The 16,347-nt window shown below is 49.7% G+C and overlaps 1 protein-coding gene across 1 annotated transcript in view; it reads left to right on the forward strand.

The window, feature by feature from the left end:
* Nucleotides 1-4,724: 4,724 nt before the first annotated feature.
* IL13RA1 (interleukin 13 receptor subunit alpha 1) overlaps nucleotides 4,725-16,347 on the forward strand; it is a 59,601-nt gene continuing 47,978 nt past the window's right edge. Inside the window, exons 1-2 of the mRNA XM_023248883.2 lie at nucleotides 4,725-4,931; nucleotides 12,388-12,527. Coding sequence (XP_023104651.1) covers nucleotides 4,844-4,931; nucleotides 12,388-12,527 — 228 coding nt within the window. The 5' untranslated portion in view covers nucleotides 4,725-4,843. The remainder of the gene's footprint in view (nucleotides 4,932-12,387; nucleotides 12,528-16,347) is intronic.

Raw genomic sequence — 16,347 nt, forward strand, 5'->3', positions numbered from 1 at the left:
GGTGGACGGTTCTGAGCAGATGGGTGCCTTGTTGAATCCAAGAGTCCGTTTAATAGCCACTGTAAAGTTTGGAGACCCGGACGTGGATGGGCTTCGGGACTTTGACCCAGGCAGACGTCCCAGCACCACACCTCTCTGCCTCAGGCTAAAACCCAAAGGATCCTGTCACAGGCCCCTTGTGCAAACAAGCACTCTCTTGGGTGAGCTTCACCAAACCTGTAGAAGAGAAACACTTACTGGGCGCCTGGGTAGCTGGGTCATTAAGTGTCTGATTCGGCTCAGGTCACGATCTCACCGTTCGTGAGCTCGATCCTCGCTTTGGGTGAGCTCGAGCCCTGCTTCTGGTAAAATACGAGGCCTGGGTGAGCCCTGCTTCCCTACCCCCACTCCGCCTCCCACCCCCGTCTGCCCCTCGTGGGATTCTCTCTCTGTCCCTCGCTCACTTTTGCCATCTCTCTCTCTCTCAAAACCAAAATTTAAAAAGGAAACGACTTGCCGAAGAGCGAGAACCTTCAAGTCGATGAAACCCCGACGTTGAGAGCACGACACTGACCATGTCACTTTCATCTTTACGTTCTCTGTGGTGAAATGATCAGATTCGCACACTGGGAAGATCTGGCTCGCAGAGGGGAGATTTGCAGACCCTTGCAATAGCACAAGGGAGACGCAATAAGGACCTGATGAGAACAGTGGAGGGAGGAAGGAGGAGAATAGACCCGAGAGATGTTTTGTGAGATCAGCGACTGCACGGCTGGAGGCAGGGCGGGAAAACCACAAGCACTAGATACAGGAAAGGGAGGTATCAAGGACAAGTACTTTTAGCATTAATCTCTCACTAATTGGTGGTGGGCATGAGGACAATGGGTGGATAGGAGCCAAGAACAAAAGAAACAAAGAGTCTGCCAGCTCAGGATTTCTCGACTTTGGTACTATTGTCATTTCGAACTGGATAATTCTTTTTTTTTTTTTTTTTTTGGTGGGGGGGGGGCGGATGGTCCCCTGCATGGCAGGGATGTTCAGCAGCATCCCTCACCTCTACCCACTAGACGCCCATAGCACGCCCCCCCCTTCCCCCCCCACCCCAGCCCAAGGCGTGACCACCAAAAATATCTCCAGACATTGCCAATCGTCCCCTGGGGAGGAAAAACCAACCTTGATTGGGAACCGGCACACTAATGTCAGAAGAAGGGAGGTTCCCTGTTTGCTATTTCCTTTTTTTCTGTGCCCTGCAGTGGCTGTGAGCATCTGTTGGGGTTTCGCCTGATAGAAGGTGGAAGACCTTTTGTGAGTTTTTTACTAAGGGGCCAGAATTCGTAGCTAAGCCCTTGGTATGTATGCTAGTGTCTGTGTCCTTTAGAAACTCAGGAGGCCGTTTCTAACGGGTTGGAAGGAGACCTGACCGTGGCAAGAGGAACATCATTCTTTCCCCCAGATATTTCCTAGCCTGTGCCCTTTTCTGACTCCGCTTACAAAAAAAGGGGAAAGCCTTAGGGAAAAGGGCAAAGACCCCAAAAGCCAGCTGGAGAGGCCGAGGTACATAGATCAGCCCAGAACTCCAGTCACGTCAGGCCAAGGCGAAAAGAAAGGTGATTAGCCGAATCATCAGGGCTCAAAGAATTAAGGACTAGAGCTAAACGTGACGTTGACTCATTATGACTTTGATTACACAAAGCCCAAATAAGAGCTGTTTGTGGCAGTTCCTGAAAAGTCCTCATCTTGTCCTCATCCTCCTGCAGAGCAGAGCAGTGGCCTAATTCAGTCTAAGATGCTTTTTGAGCAAAAGTACACAGAAATTACAAATAAAACATTGATGTTGAAGAAACAACATTCCTAAGCCTCACCACCCCCTTCAAAACATTAAAAAAATTTTTTTAAGTTTATTTTTGAGAGACTGAGCGTGAGCGGGGGAGGGGCAGAGAAGAGGGAGACACAGAATCTGAAGCAGGCTGCAGGCTCTCAGCTGTCAGCAGAGCCTGACAAGGGGCTCGAACCCATGAACCGTGAGGTCATGACCTGAGCTGAAGTCAGAGGCTCAACGGACTGAGCCACCCAGGCGCCCCAAAACATTTTTTTAAATGTTTTTTAATGTTTATTTATTTTGAAAGAGAGAGACAGTGGGAGAGGGGCAGAGAGAGAGGGAGGCAGAGAATCCCAAGCAGGCCCCGCACTGTGAGCACAGAACCTGATGCAGGGCTCGAACCCACAAACCGTGAGACCATAACCTGAGCTGAAACCAAGAGGCGGATGCTTAACCGACTGAGTCACCCAGGCGCCCCCCAAAACCATTTAAAAAAAAAAACATTGCTTCAAGTTTAGGGTAGAGAGGAAGTAGAATTGGCTAGAACACTCGTATTTGTGGTCAGCAGGCCAGTACCATTATGGCCACACCACTGCCCTTTCTTTGTCTCTTGCCTCACAATGTTTAAGTCACAGGGACGTTTCTGGAGGCTAATGACAAATTGTGACCCTTATTTTTCTAATCATTTGCTGCCATTACTGCTCATTTCATTAAGCACTCAAACTATGCCAGACAGTGCCCACGGTGGCACGAAGCCAGTGTCCAGGGGTTCCAGTTCCAAGTGGAGACTTCTTAAAAGGCAGATGACATAATCACTTTGGAAATGTTATTATAAACTTATTGTATAATGTTTATAGCAAATGTCAACAAGCGCATGTGTGTGGTGATGGGGGGGGGTCTTAGGTTAGAGAGTGGCTGTCCTATTTGCAGGGGGATTTAGAAACAACGGTAATATCTCTCCGTTCTACCAGCTTCGATGGTTTACAAAGTGTTTTCCTAAACATTATGTCGTTCAATAACACAAGGACTTATTCTGAACCTTGAGCGCAAGACTTAGAATTGCAAGATTCTGTGCCGGCAGGCCTGCCTTCTGGAAGCCTCCTTTGTCTCTTCTCTCCCAGAGGGCGACCCCTTCTTTGTGTCCCACAGTTCCTTGCTTTTGCCTTTACGATAGCCCCCCCTACACCGGTTGCAGCTCTTCGTTGGCAGGGCCTGTTTTTAATTAGTGGCTACCACAGGGCCTGAAAGGCCAGTAAATATTTATGGAACTCGAGGGCCACAAATCTAAGAGTAAGGCCTTTGTTTCAGATACGTTAAAATATCCCCATGCCTTTTGGGTAGGGTCTAGACTAGGTGTGTTATCAGCATTGTTATTGCTATGTATTTCTTGCAACAGATCTCAGGTGCATACATTGGCTTAATTCAACCTTGGCTTAATTCAACCAGAATGTACGCCTAGGTTAGTAGGTCTCATCATCCATCCAGATGCGACCCTTTTGGAGGGTGGTGGTGAGAGAACAATGCCCCTCCCCAAAGATGACCATGCCCCAGTCCCAGGCAACTGTGACTGTGTTACCTTATAAGGCAAAAGTGACTTTGTAGATGTGATTATATAAAGGATTTTCAGACGGGGAGATTATCAGGGATGATCTGGTAGGTCCAATCTAATCACAAGGGTTTTTATAAATGAAAAAACGAGGCAGGAGGGTCAGAATCAGAGGAGAGGAGACAAGGAAAGCAGTGGCCTGAGTGGTGCAGCAACAAACCAAGGAAACTGGGAAGTCTCTAGAAGCTAAAAACAGAATCTCTCAGGGTGCCCGGGTGGCTCAGTCGTGATCTCTCCATCTGTGCGTTCGAGCCCGCATCCAGCTCTGTGCTGACAGCTCAGAGCCTGGAGCCTGCATCGGATTCTGTGTCTCCCTCTCTCTCTGCCCTTCCCCTGCTCGGCTTTGTCGGGGTCTCTCTCTCTCTCTCTCTCTCTCTCTCAAAAATAAATAAACATTAAAAAAAAATTTTTAAACCGGAATCTCTCTCGGAACCCCCAGAAGGAACACAGCTCTGCTCACGCCTTGAGTTTGGCCCGGTGAGACTTCTGACTTCCAGAACGCTAATAAAACTGTGCTAAGTCACTAAATTTATGGTAATTTGTTACAGCAGCAATAGGAAAGTAACAAGGGTTCCCATTTTCCTCCATCCCCAGCCTCATTGGCCTTCATAGTCACCCACTTTCTGTATCCAGTGTGTGTCCTTCGGCCTAAACCGGTAAGAAAGAATTATGTAGAAAGTTGCATGTGCGCTTTTAAAATGCAAGAACTGTACATAGTATGGCACTGTCCTTCACATGAAAACTTTTGCTCTCCCCCAACCCCGACGCCACGTTATGCGTTACCAGCTTCCCAATACACCTTTCGGCCTATTCACCAAGCACGCCCCTGCGAAGTCCCCGCTGTGCACTTGGAGCCCAGTCCACCGTGGGAGGTGGGGTTGGGATTACTAAACCTGGAGTCAGAGTTTAGGAAACTAGGGCTCAGAGGCCGACGATTGGCAGCCGCGCCTCCCGACTCCCGGGCCGAGGCTGCTTCCCGTAGGTGGCCCTCGTCCCGACCCCGCCACGACCCAGGCCCCGCACGTCCGCACGAAGCGGCGACGCCGGCCGGGGCTGCCTCCCGCGCGCGGAGGGCGGAGGGCGGGACCGGCGGGCGCCCGGGCCGGGCCGCGACGCGGTCGAGGAAGTTCAGCGCGGCCCGAGCCGAGCCGGGGCTCCGGGGTGGGTGGGGGGCGGGGGGGCGCGGGGCGGCGGCGGGGCCAGGTGCGGCGCGAGGCGCGGGAGGCGCGGGAGGCGCGGGGGCCCCGGCGCCCCGCCCCCTCCGCCCGCGCCTGCGGCTCGCGGCTCGGGTTACCTGCGGCGGGTGGGCGGGGCGGCCTTTCCGGTCTGCGCCGGCCCCCAGCCTCCAGGGCGGCGGAGCCGGGAAGTGGGAGAGGGAGCGAAGGAGGCGGAGACTGCCGGAGCCCGCAGCCCGGCCGGGCTCCGAGGAGAGGGGCTGCATGGAGCGGCCGGCGCGGCTCTGCGGGCTGTGGGCGCTGCTGCTCTGCGCCGGCGGCGGCGGCGGCGGCGGGGGCGCCGCGCCCACCGGTGAGTGCGGCCGCGGGCCCGGGGCGGCGGCCGAGGGGGCGGCTGGGGTCGCGGCGGACAGGGGTCGAGGGCTGCGGCGAGGGAGGGCGCCGGGGGGTGGGGGAGGGGGGCGGTCCTCACGACGCCCGGCGACCGCAGCCTCCGGCGCCCGGTTTGAGGTTGGGGACCCGGGAGCGACGGGGCGTTCCCGGGTCGCAGGCGGTGGCGGTGGCGGCGGCGGCGGCGGCGGGGCAGGACGACGACTCGCCGCCGTACTTCCCTCGCGCCGTCGGGAAGAGCCCGGCGCCCGGGCGCCGGACGGAAACATGCCCGCGGCGTCGGAGGGCGGCGGGTCAGGACCCGCGAGGTCGTCCGGGAGGGGATGAGGGGCCAGGAAGCCGCGCGGACGGCGACCGAGGCCGGGGCGAGTCGGGGTCGCGCCGGGGCTCCTTGTGAGTGAGGCGGTGGGAGTTGAAGGGAACTCCTGGAGACCCCGGTCCTCGTAGAAAAAAGACGCGAGGGCCCCCGCCTCCTCCGGCGTTCGAGAAATCCGTTGGGAAACCGGGAGCAGCATCCGGGTGGATGCCTTTTTGTTTTCTTTACTAACCTTTACGTTTGGAAACGATTGTCGGCTTACAGACGAGTTGCAGAGATACTACAGAGGGGTCACATGTCGCCCTCACCCCGTGTGGCAACTTTTCGTTAATCGGCCCGGCGGAGTTACACTGTGAAAAGTTGGGGGCTGATGACTTTTTCACGGACAGCTCCTGGCTTGAGCGGCCTTCTGGGCGCGTTGGGTGACCACAGTAGCTCCACATCAGGAGAGGTCTTATTACCATATTGACACAAACACCCACAATTTGCTGATTGCATTTCCATCGGTGTGTTGTGCTTTGAAACCCAAGTTGAAACGTTGATTAGGAAATCTTGATGCCCCTTATTGATTCAGTCAACAAGACGTATGCACTCAGCTCCGTGCCAGGGTTCTCGGGGCTGCGGATGCAGCGGTGAGCGAAATAGACCGAGCCAGCCCCTGCCCTGTACAGCTTCTAGGCTCTTGGCAGAGTCAGAGAGGAGGGAAAAGTCACATATCAGGTGTGTGGGACGGCGCTGAGTACAATGAAGAAAAACGAAGCGGAGAAGGGGTTTGCCATTATAAACAGGGTGAAGTGGGAAGGCCTTACTTGAAAAGGTGGCATTGAAAGTGGAGGCCGGAGGCAGGTTGGAAGTTTTCGGTTAATAATTATTCAAGCGTCTGCCTTGTTTAGCACTGAGCCGAGCTCTGTAGGTTAGCGGACAACCGTGGAGTGTAGTTCAGTTGGGAACATCGGATTCCCATATCCTGTGGGGAAATGAAATCCAGAGAAGGCAAGGGACTTATTTAGGGTCACCTGTCTCCTTAGTCTCCTGGTGTTCATGGTCCTGCTCCAACACCCTGCCTCCTGCGGCCTCCCACACGCACCTGAAACAACAGCTGGCCTTCTAGGCAATACCGGCAACCCCCAACTTAATCGGTTTTGTCTCAGCAGTTCTTTGGTAACTTTGGTTACTTAGAATACAGAAAGTTTTTTCCCATTAGAAATATTGATAAAATTGCGGGGCCTCTGGCTGGGCTCCATGAGTGGAGCATGTGACTCTTGATCTCAGGGTTGTGAGTTCAAGCCCCATGCTGGGTATAGAGATGACTTTAAAAAAAAGAAAAAAGAAATATTGATAAAATTTCAATGAGATACGGTGAAGAAAAAAAGAAGCAGGGGACTTGAGTTTTAGTGGTCTGACATTTCCCAGCTGTGGGACTCTGGGTTCATCATTTCCCTTTTCTTGTGTGGCAGTTTTCTCATCTGTAAGTTCTTTTTTTTTTTTTTTTTTTTTTAATGTTTATTTATTTTGAGAGAGAGACAGAGAGTGCGGGGGTGGGGTCGAGAGAGAGAGAGAGAGAGAGAGAGAGAGAGAGAGAGAGAGAGAAAGAGAGAGAGAATCCCAAGCAAGCTCCGTGCTGTTAACCCAGAGCTCGACACAGGGCTCAATCGCACGAACCATGAGATCGCAGCCTGGGCCAGTATCAAGAGTCAGACGCTCAGGGTGCCTGGGGGGCTCAGTCAGTTAAGCATCTGACTTCGGCTCAGGCCATGATCTCATGGTTTGTGGGTTTGAGCCCCGCGTCGGGCTCTGTGCTGGCAGCTCAGAGCCTGGAGCCTGCATTGGATTCTGTGTCTCCCTCTCTCTCTGTCCCACCCCTGCTCACACTCTGTCTCTGTCTCTCTCAAGAATAAATAAACATTAAAAAAAATTTTTTTTTAAAGAGTTGGACGCTCAACCAACTGAGCCACCCAGGTGCCTCGCCTGTAAGTTCTAAGGGCTCTTCCAGCTCTAATCTTCTGTGTTCATAAAATGATTAGGTTACAAGCTTAATTTAGTCTGCTTAGTCTGATAGTCCACATGGTGGCATGTCTTAATAACAACAACTAGCATTTATATAGTGTTTAATATTCTTTATGCCAGGCAGCGTTCTGAGTCTTCCATTTGTGTTGTTTCATTTAATCTTTACACAAAACCTATCCTACAGGTGCTGCCGTTAGTCCCATTTTGGATATAAGGTAGCTGGGCACAGTGAGGCTAAGAGTCTTGCTCCAAGCCTTGTGGGTGGTAGAGTGGAGCTAGGCGTCCAATCTGGGCAGCCTGACTCCAGAGGTCATGCCCTGACCCCTGTATTCATTGCCTCCCTCTGTAGAAGGGAGGGGGAGTCCTTGGCTGGGAGAGGAGCTGGCCACCTCCCAGAGTAGCAGGTAGGATTGGTTGGGACCCATGAACAGATGGACAGGTCATTTGTTTTGAAGTGATTGATCGTATATTGGAGACTCGCTTTCTAATTGCCAGACCAGACCGTGTGGTCCAAATAATAAGCACTGTAGGCGTTCCGAAGAGGGGAAGCTGTGAGGACCGGTAGTTGTGGGGAAGAGGTAAAACTTGAGCTAGACCTTCAGGATGGGTGGAATTTGAGTAGGTGCAGAAGTTCTTCCCAGTCAGGGCAGAATAGCCAGAGACGAGACCCAGAAATGAGGGTGAGACGGTGCTCGGCTTGGCAGGAGGGTGTGTTGGCAAAGTCAGTCCAGGCAGAAGAGTTTCATTTGCCCATGAAGGCCTGGAGTGGGGCACAGCGTGAGGGAAATGACACCAGAGGAGAAGCAAGCAGGGAGACTTGACCGGGTGACAGGACTCGCTGGAGCGTAAAGCTGTGCAGGACTCTAGGGTTGAAGTTGTCCACCAGAAAGATGTGTTGTGGGGGCGCCCGTGTGGTTCAGTCGGTTAAGCGTCTGACTCTTGATTTCGGCTCAGGTCATGATCTCACGGTTTGCAAGTTCGAGCCCCGTGTCGGGCTCTGTGCTGACAGCACGAAGCCTGCTCGGGATTTGCTCTCTCCTTCTCTCTGCTCCTCCCCTGCTCATGCGCTCTCTCTCTCTCTCTGTCTCTGTCTCTCTCTCTCTCTCAAAATAAAGAAATAAGATTTAAACAAAAAGAAAGAAAGAAAGATGCGTGGTGAATGCCTCCTGTCCAGGGCCATGACTTACTGGTATCAGCCTGTCTCGCAGGCCCAGAAGAGCACATTGGTATGATTGGGATGATTAAAAGAGATGTTGCAAGAGAAAATGGACAGACGTTGATGACTGAGTAGATGTAAGGGAAGGAGGCGGTGACTCATATATGACTGTTGTGATTTCCTTAACTTTTCCCGAAATATGCAGGCCTCTGCCATCTCCTGTGATTGAATAGGAGAGAGCAAAAACTATTATCTAAGCAACATGCCCTATTAGAGCATTGACCGTCTCAGTTTCTAAGTAGAATGGAATCTTGTGCGAGGTGACCGTACAGACTCTCTTGAGGGTTGAAGTTTAGTTGGGGGTAGCTACTTGAGTCCCTCCTTCCCATTCCCCTTTCTGAAGCCAGTGATCAACCTCTGAGAAACGGTTGGAATTAAATGCCCGTTCTGTCTTACAGGCGGTGGGCACGTATCCCTTTCACAGACAGCCAAAGCAACTATTTTTTTTTTTTAAGTTTAATCATTTTTGAAAGAGAGAGACAGAGTGTGAGCAGGGAAGGGGCAGAGAGAGAGAGGGAGACACGGCATCTGAAGCAGGCTCCAGGCTCTGAGCTGTCAGCACAGAGCCTGACGCGGGGCTCCAACTCATGAACCACGAGATCATGACCTGAGCCGAAGTGAGATGCTTAACCGGGTGAGCCATCCAGGCGCCCCCCAAAGCAGCTATTTTATTTTATTTTATTTTGTTTTATTTTATTTTATTTTATTTTATTTTATTTTATTTTATTTTATTTTATTTTATTATTTTATTTATTTTAGAGAGAGAGAGAGAGCATGAGTGGGGGGAGAGGGCCACAGGGAAGGAGAATGAATCTTAAGCAGGCTCCACGTTCATTGCGGAGCCCGCGGGGCTCGATCCCACGACCCCGGGATCATGACCTGAGCTGAAATCAAGAGTCGGACACTTAACCAACTGAGCCACCCAGGCGCCCCCCCAAGCACATGTTTAGAACTGTTTTGTTTCTTCAAAAAGAGAGCAAGTAGATTGCTAACGTTTATATAGCACTTGCTCTGTGCCAGCCTCCGTTCTGAGCATTTTATCTGTAGTAACTCATTTCATCCTCAAAATCGCCCTTTTGTGATAGGTCATTCTTGATCATCCTCATGCTGTAGGTGAGAAACCTGGAGCACAGAGAGGTTAAGGAACTTGCCAGCCAGTCTGCAGCAGAGCTGGGATGGGAACTCAGGCAGTCTGGCTCCAGAGTCCATGCTCATAATCCTACGCTGTACTGAAATTATATCATGTCTTACGTATGAGGAGCTATTAGAGATCTGTACGAGAAGTACAGTCACCAGTTATTTACGTACATATCTCCGTGTGTTATACCTACATACACATGTATCCATATATATTTAAATGTTCGGAGATTGTATTTTAAGTTTCAGGATGACTGAGAGTGTGTGTGTGTGTGTGTGTGTGTGTGTGTGTGTGTGTATTTTTAAAGTATAGGAAGTGGAAAAACCTCAAGAGAAATGGAAGGAACCATTAGGGAGAAAAAAAAGGGATGGCAGGTAGCCACAAGTAGCCTAAAATGCAAACCAATTAGAAGATTTGACTAAAGGACACTTAACAGATGGGGGGAAAAATAAACCCATCTGAGAGATTGGAAATAGTGCAAGCTATTGTTCTATTAAAATACTGAGGTTAAAAAACAGATTTTTTAAAAAGTTTATTGATTTATTTCGAGAGAGACAGCACGAGTGGGGTAGAGGCAGAGAGAGAGGGAGACAGAGAATCCCCAGCAGGGTCCGTGCTGCCAGTGCAGAGCCTGATGCGGGGCTCGAACCCACAAAACCACAAGATCATGACCTGAGCCAAAACCAAGAGTCGGGTGCTTAACCAACTGAGCCACCCAGGCACCCCCAAAAATAGATTCTAAAAGGTCTTAAATTGCCTTGAAAATTGAGGTGTGATTTATTACATTACCATAAATAGGTAATATTTTTTATTATCGGGGCTTTAATGTTTGTGTGGGAGTAGGAAGGTAGGGCGTCAGGAAGTTTGCTGCCGGGTGTTTCTGGAAAGTGTGGAATATGGCAGATAAGCCTAGAGTAGATCGTAGTCTTCGGGAGGAACGAAGTTCTTATTAGAGGCTCTAGAGCTGACAAATGATTTGTCTTCACGGGTGCTGATGTGGCGTTAGAAAGGCCAAAATGAAACCGCTGTATTCGTCCGTAGTTGCTTAGAATCCTGACGCCAGCACTGTTGCCTGAGCCGTCGATGCTTCTGGACGCTAGCTGGGTTTTAACTCAGTGCAGTGGGAATTTTCTGCCTCCGCTGGTCCTGCCGCGGGCTGCGCGTCCCCACACTTGGGCCTTTTGGTCACCCTTGCGGGAAACACTGATGGTAGAAGAGTCGGGAAAGGGAATGAATATCCAGAGTCCAGAGCCTTTGGGGAAATGCCAGCTACGTAGTGCCTGTGGGGCTGATGTTTGGGGACCAAAGGAATCTTTTGTTCAGTTGAAGAGGAAGGTAATGGCATAAAGTATTTACGGATTATGTAAGAGGCCCAGTGCACTCCAGTGTGTTGGCATAGAGTATAAAATAGAGCTCTGTGGATTGGTAAATTAAAGCCAACGGTATCCCGTAAGCAATCAATAAGGACTGAGTTTGCAACTTGGGGCAATTTGGGAGGATTTATTTATTTATTTGTTTTATTATTTTTTAAAGGTTTATTTTATTTTGTGTGTGTGAGAGAGAGAACGCATGCGAGTGCAAGTGGAGAAGGGGCAGAGAGAGAGAGAGAGAGAGAGAGAGAGGGAGAGAGAGAGAGAATCCCACGCAGACTCTTCACCACCAGTGCGGAGCGGAGCCCGATGCGGGGCTCGAACCCACAAACCGGGAGATCATGACCTGAGCTGAAGCTAGACGCTTAACTGACTGAGCCATCCACACACCCCGGGATTGTTTTTTCTTTAATGAGTTTAATGAACTTTATTTTGGAATAATTTTCAATTTATAGAAAAGTGGCGAAGGTAGAAGAGAGGTTCTGTCATCCGGTTCCCCGGGGGTGATCTTGGTAGTCCTGGTCTCAGAAGCTCTCGGCAGAGTTTGAAATGGTGTTTCCTTTCCCCCACTCTATGTCTTTCCCTGTTTTTGGCAGAAGCTTTAAAACTCTTTTCCCTGGTGATAGAGCTGGGTCCAAAACGATAGAGTCACTAAGTATTTGGTGGAGGCAGTGGTGGGTTTTCTCCAAATGAAACACATTTTTAAGATACTGGTTCAGTTTCCCTTTCTTCTTCCCTCTTCAGATTAGTCAGAGCTACAGTCCCAGCTGTTTAGTGTCAGACCTCAGAGGAATGACAGGCACTGTTAAATCTTTCTCAGTACTTCTTTGGAAAAGTTATAAAAACAGTTCCCGGGTCACGTTAGCAAGCACGATTAAAGACACGCTGCTGAGACCCACCCGCGGAGCTGCCGAGATTGACGTGTCTGCACTGAGTGAGCTGTAGATCCCGAGCAGAGGGAGCCCCGAATGCCTGCGGGAGGAAAACAGAAATTTCAGGCTGCACTCTTCCCTGTGTCCACACTAAAGCAAGTAGTTAAGAACGTGGCCCCGGAGCCACACTTCCTGGGTTGTATCCCAGCTCTGCCATTGACGAGCTAGGGGACATGGGGCAAGTGACTCAGTGTCCTTGACCTCGGTCACTTCATCTTCAAGATGAGGCTCCTCGTCCCCGTCTCGTAAGGCGGTCGTGAGGATTCGGTGCATTAGTATGTGGACAGGACTTAGAACGGGGCCTGGCTCGATACCCGGGAGCTGTTGTTCTCTCAGGCATCCTATTCTTGGCCTCTAGGACTTGGAGGAATGGATCAATGACCCACTAAAAACCCTGGCCAGTGCTGATAAATGTACTCCTTGTGCTTCATTTGAACAGAAACTCAGCCGCCTGTGACAAATTTGAGCGTTTCTGTTGAAAACCTCTGCACGGTCATCTGGACATGGGACCCTCCTGAGGGAGCCAGCCCGAATTGCACCTTACGGTATTTTAGTCATTTTGACAACAAACAGGATAAGGTAAGTTTTCTGGAAGGTATCGCATTGATGAGGCAAAGTGAACACTTTGAACCGGAGCCAAGAATAAACTGAATTCTAACCTCACTTCGAAGTGGGAATTTTGTCTTGGGTTGCGTCTAAATTTTACCTGGGAAAATGACTGTTGAAAAAAATCGAGCGTTTGAACATTTGAAAATGTTGGCTCATTGTTTGATAATGAAATGCAATGAGATACTCTGTTGGGAAATACTAGGTATCTTTATCGACTGGGCTCTCAACAGATCATGGCGTTAGCATTTCTTCCTGTGTTCCTGCCTGCATGTATATAACGCTTCCAGTTTCTCAGGGAGTTTTCCCATTTACCGTCTTGCTAATGACACGCACGCAGGTATGTAAGAACTATGTGACACAAAAGTAATTGGCCATATGGAAAGTGAAAAACTAAGACATCAGTGGCAGATAGGGTTGGCTAGGTTTCCCGATGCCTGAGGAAAAATGAGGGGAACTTTCAGCCTTTCCAGTCAGATGTAGTCAACTGATATAAGTGAATTTTTGTTAACAAGATTGGATAATTTTCAGATTCTTTACGGTAGTCTTGTCCAGTGGAATTTTCTCTTGGGCCCTATCGTCTTGTAGCCCCTTTTAACTGACAGATTCTTCAAAGCATCAGATCAGCTGTTCAAAACTATTTTGTATCTTTATACCTTCTTTCAGTGAGGGGAGAGGTCAGGGGTGGTTGGGGTTGAATTTGTCAGGGACTATGAGAAGGCTGAATGGGAGAAGTTGTTACTAGTGACGGTTGTCTGGATCAGCGAACCGTGGAATCATCATGTTCATGCAGCCTGGCAGCAGGGGGAGTCAGGAGAACTAGGCTCTAGTTGGTGGCCACTCAGCGATCCCTGTGGCCTGGGGTAAGTTCTTGAACCTCTCTGAGCCTTAGTTTCCTGCTGTGTAAAGTGTGGCTCTACTCTCTTCTCTGGCTTTCTGGGACGTGGAAAATCATGTATGTGAAAGCTTAATAAAGCAAGGATGAAACAGGCTCTTCCTCTTGAGGGAAATTTACTAATCTGCCTTTCTTCCCCCTTTTCTGCTGGGGTGTTAATTACGGGTTAGGTGTTCATTGATAGAGAATTGAGGCTACTCAGGGTATTTGTTTTTTTTTTTTTTTTTTTTAGAGAGAGAGAAAAGTCTTTAAGCAGGCTCCATGCCTAGCGTGGAGCCTGACGTGGGGCTCCACCTCAAGACCGTGAGATCGTGACCCTGAGATCATGACCAGAGCCAAAATCCAGAATCGGATGCTTAACCGACTGAGCCACCCAGGCACCCCAGAAATATTTGCATTTTAAGAGGTCCTCTGGGTGGCTCAGTCGGATGAACGTTCCACTCTTGATTTCAGCTCAGGTCATGTTCCCAGGGTCATGGGCTCGAGCCCCAGGACGGACTCCATGCTGAGCATGGAGCCTGACTAGGATTCTCTCCGTCTGTCCCTCTGTCCCTCTCCCCCACTTACACACACACTCTAACATTAAAAAAAAAGAGGTCCTCTAGACCCGAATAGACATTTTTTCCAAAGAAGACATCCAGATGGCCAACAGACACATGAAAAGATGCTCAACACCACTCATCGTCAGGGAATGCAAATCAAAACCACAATTAGATCTATTGCTTCATACTTGTCAGGATGGCTAGTATCAAAAGGACAAGAAATATCTGGGTGCCTGGCTGGCTCAGTCAGTAGAGCATGCGACTCTTGATCTCAGGGTTTTAAGTTTGAGCCCCACATTGGGTGTAGCGCTTACTTAAAGACAAAATCTTAAATAAAAAAAATAAAAAAAAAAAAAAGGACCAGAAATATCAAGTGTTGGTGACGATGTGGAGAGAAGGGAACCCTCCTGCACTGTTGGTGGGACTGTAAGTTCTGGAAAACAATATGGAGGTTCCTCAAGAAATGGTCCAGCAGTTCCACTTCTGGGTATTCACCTGAAGAAAATGGAGACACTAATTCAAAAAGATACATGCACCCCTACGTTTATTGCAGCATTACTCACAATGGTCACGGCAGGGAAGATGAAGTGATGAAGAAGATGTGGTATATTTATACAGCATCATGTGACTCGGCCATAAAACAGAACGAAATGTTGCCGTCTGTGACAACACTGATGGACCAAAGACAAATACCCTGTGATTTCACTCATGTGGACTCGAAAAAAAACAAACGAACACACAAAACAAGACAGAAACTGATTCACAGGCGCAGAGGACAAGCTGATGGTTGCAGGGGACGAAAGGGCAAAGTAGGTGTAGGGGATTAAGCCGTACAAGCTTTCGGTTATAAAATAAATAAGCCATGACGGCAAAGACCACAGTGTAGGGAAGACAGCCAACAATATTCTAAGAAGTTTGTGTGGTGACAGATGGTGACCAGACCTACTGTCAGGGGGACCGCTGAGTAAGGGACATAAATGTCGCATCCCTGTTTTGCGCACTAGTATGAAACTAGTATGTCAACTATACTTCAGTGAAAAAAAAGAAAAAAGAAAAAAAGCAAGCCGACAAAAAGGAGATGCCCTCAATGCAGAAGTTGAGCTCAGGAGTTGAGTTCCCCTTCCGCTCTGTCGGCTTCCTCTTGTTCCTAAGGAGGGGCCATCAGGCATTTGGATTCTTAGGGGCAACTCTCAGTACTTCAGGCCCTGCGAAATCACAGAAGAGACCTTATTTAAGGGCTTCGCCTAAGTATCGCGTTGAAACCGAGGGGAGGTCACCTTGTCTTCTTTTTTTTTTTTTAATTTTTTTTCAACGTTTTTTTATTTATTTTTGGGACAGAGAGAGACAGAGCATGAACGGGGGAGGGGCAGAGAGAGAGGGAGACACAGAATCGGAAACAGGCTCCAGGCTCTGAGCCATCAGCCCAGAGCCCGACGCGGGGCTCGAACCCACGGACCGCGAGATCGTGACCTGGCTGAAGTCGGACGCTTAACCGACTGCGCCACCCAGGCGCCCCAAGTCACCTTGTCTTCTAACAGGTCCACGTTCATTAGCCAGCCAAGCACACTCGAGGGTCGGTCGCGTAGACACGGTGGTATCGTAGCCTGGAAATGGGGCCGACTCCACAGGAGAGATACAGAAACTGAGACTTGAAAGCGACCAGAGGAGGCAGTGGAATCAGAGAGGATTGGGTTTGACGGCGTGTCTCTTCCCCTGTCAAGGCGTGTGACCCTGGGCAGGTCACTTAACCTCCCCGAGCCTTCATTTCCTTGTTGGTAAAATGCCGGGGTGGGACCCACCCGACGTCAGCGGCGCATGCATTAGAGGAGAGGATGTTCGCAATGCACCTGGCCCCGAGCTCATGTTCCATAATCGTCCCTTTTTCTTTTCTTTTTCTTGTTACGTCGGATCACATGAAATTGTTGCCTTTATAGGTCATATGGTTCAACCTAACATCACCCTCCATTTTGCCCCTGGGGAGACCAGATGGAAACCATGAAGAGTGACCTCTGCCTGAGGCCTGCTCATTTATATTCCAGCCACCTGACCTCTAACCTTTGGTGCTGTCAGTGCCACAGCTGTGAGAAACACGGATTATCTCTTCTAATCGATGATGGGAGATATCCCATGTGACCTTTTGAAGTTTTTCAGTCCTGAGGCTGAGAACGAGTGGCAGGAGCGGTTTCCCTTTCCCCTTCCCATCCTTTGGACAAAGCATTAAGATCATCAGATTGTCTGGTATACGCTTTGAAGCAGATCGCAGTAGTGGCTTTAGGATAGTTTGTACATGTTAGGGGGGCTTGTGAGACCGTCTAGAGATCTTACGTTGCTGAATGAGATAAACCCTTGAGGTCAC

The sequence above is a fragment of the Felis catus genome, chromosome X (genome assembly GCF_018350175.1).
Source record: "Felis catus isolate Fca126 chromosome X, F.catus_Fca126_mat1.0, whole genome shotgun sequence".
Taxonomy (NCBI): Eukaryota; Metazoa; Chordata; class Mammalia; order Carnivora; family Felidae; genus Felis; species Felis catus.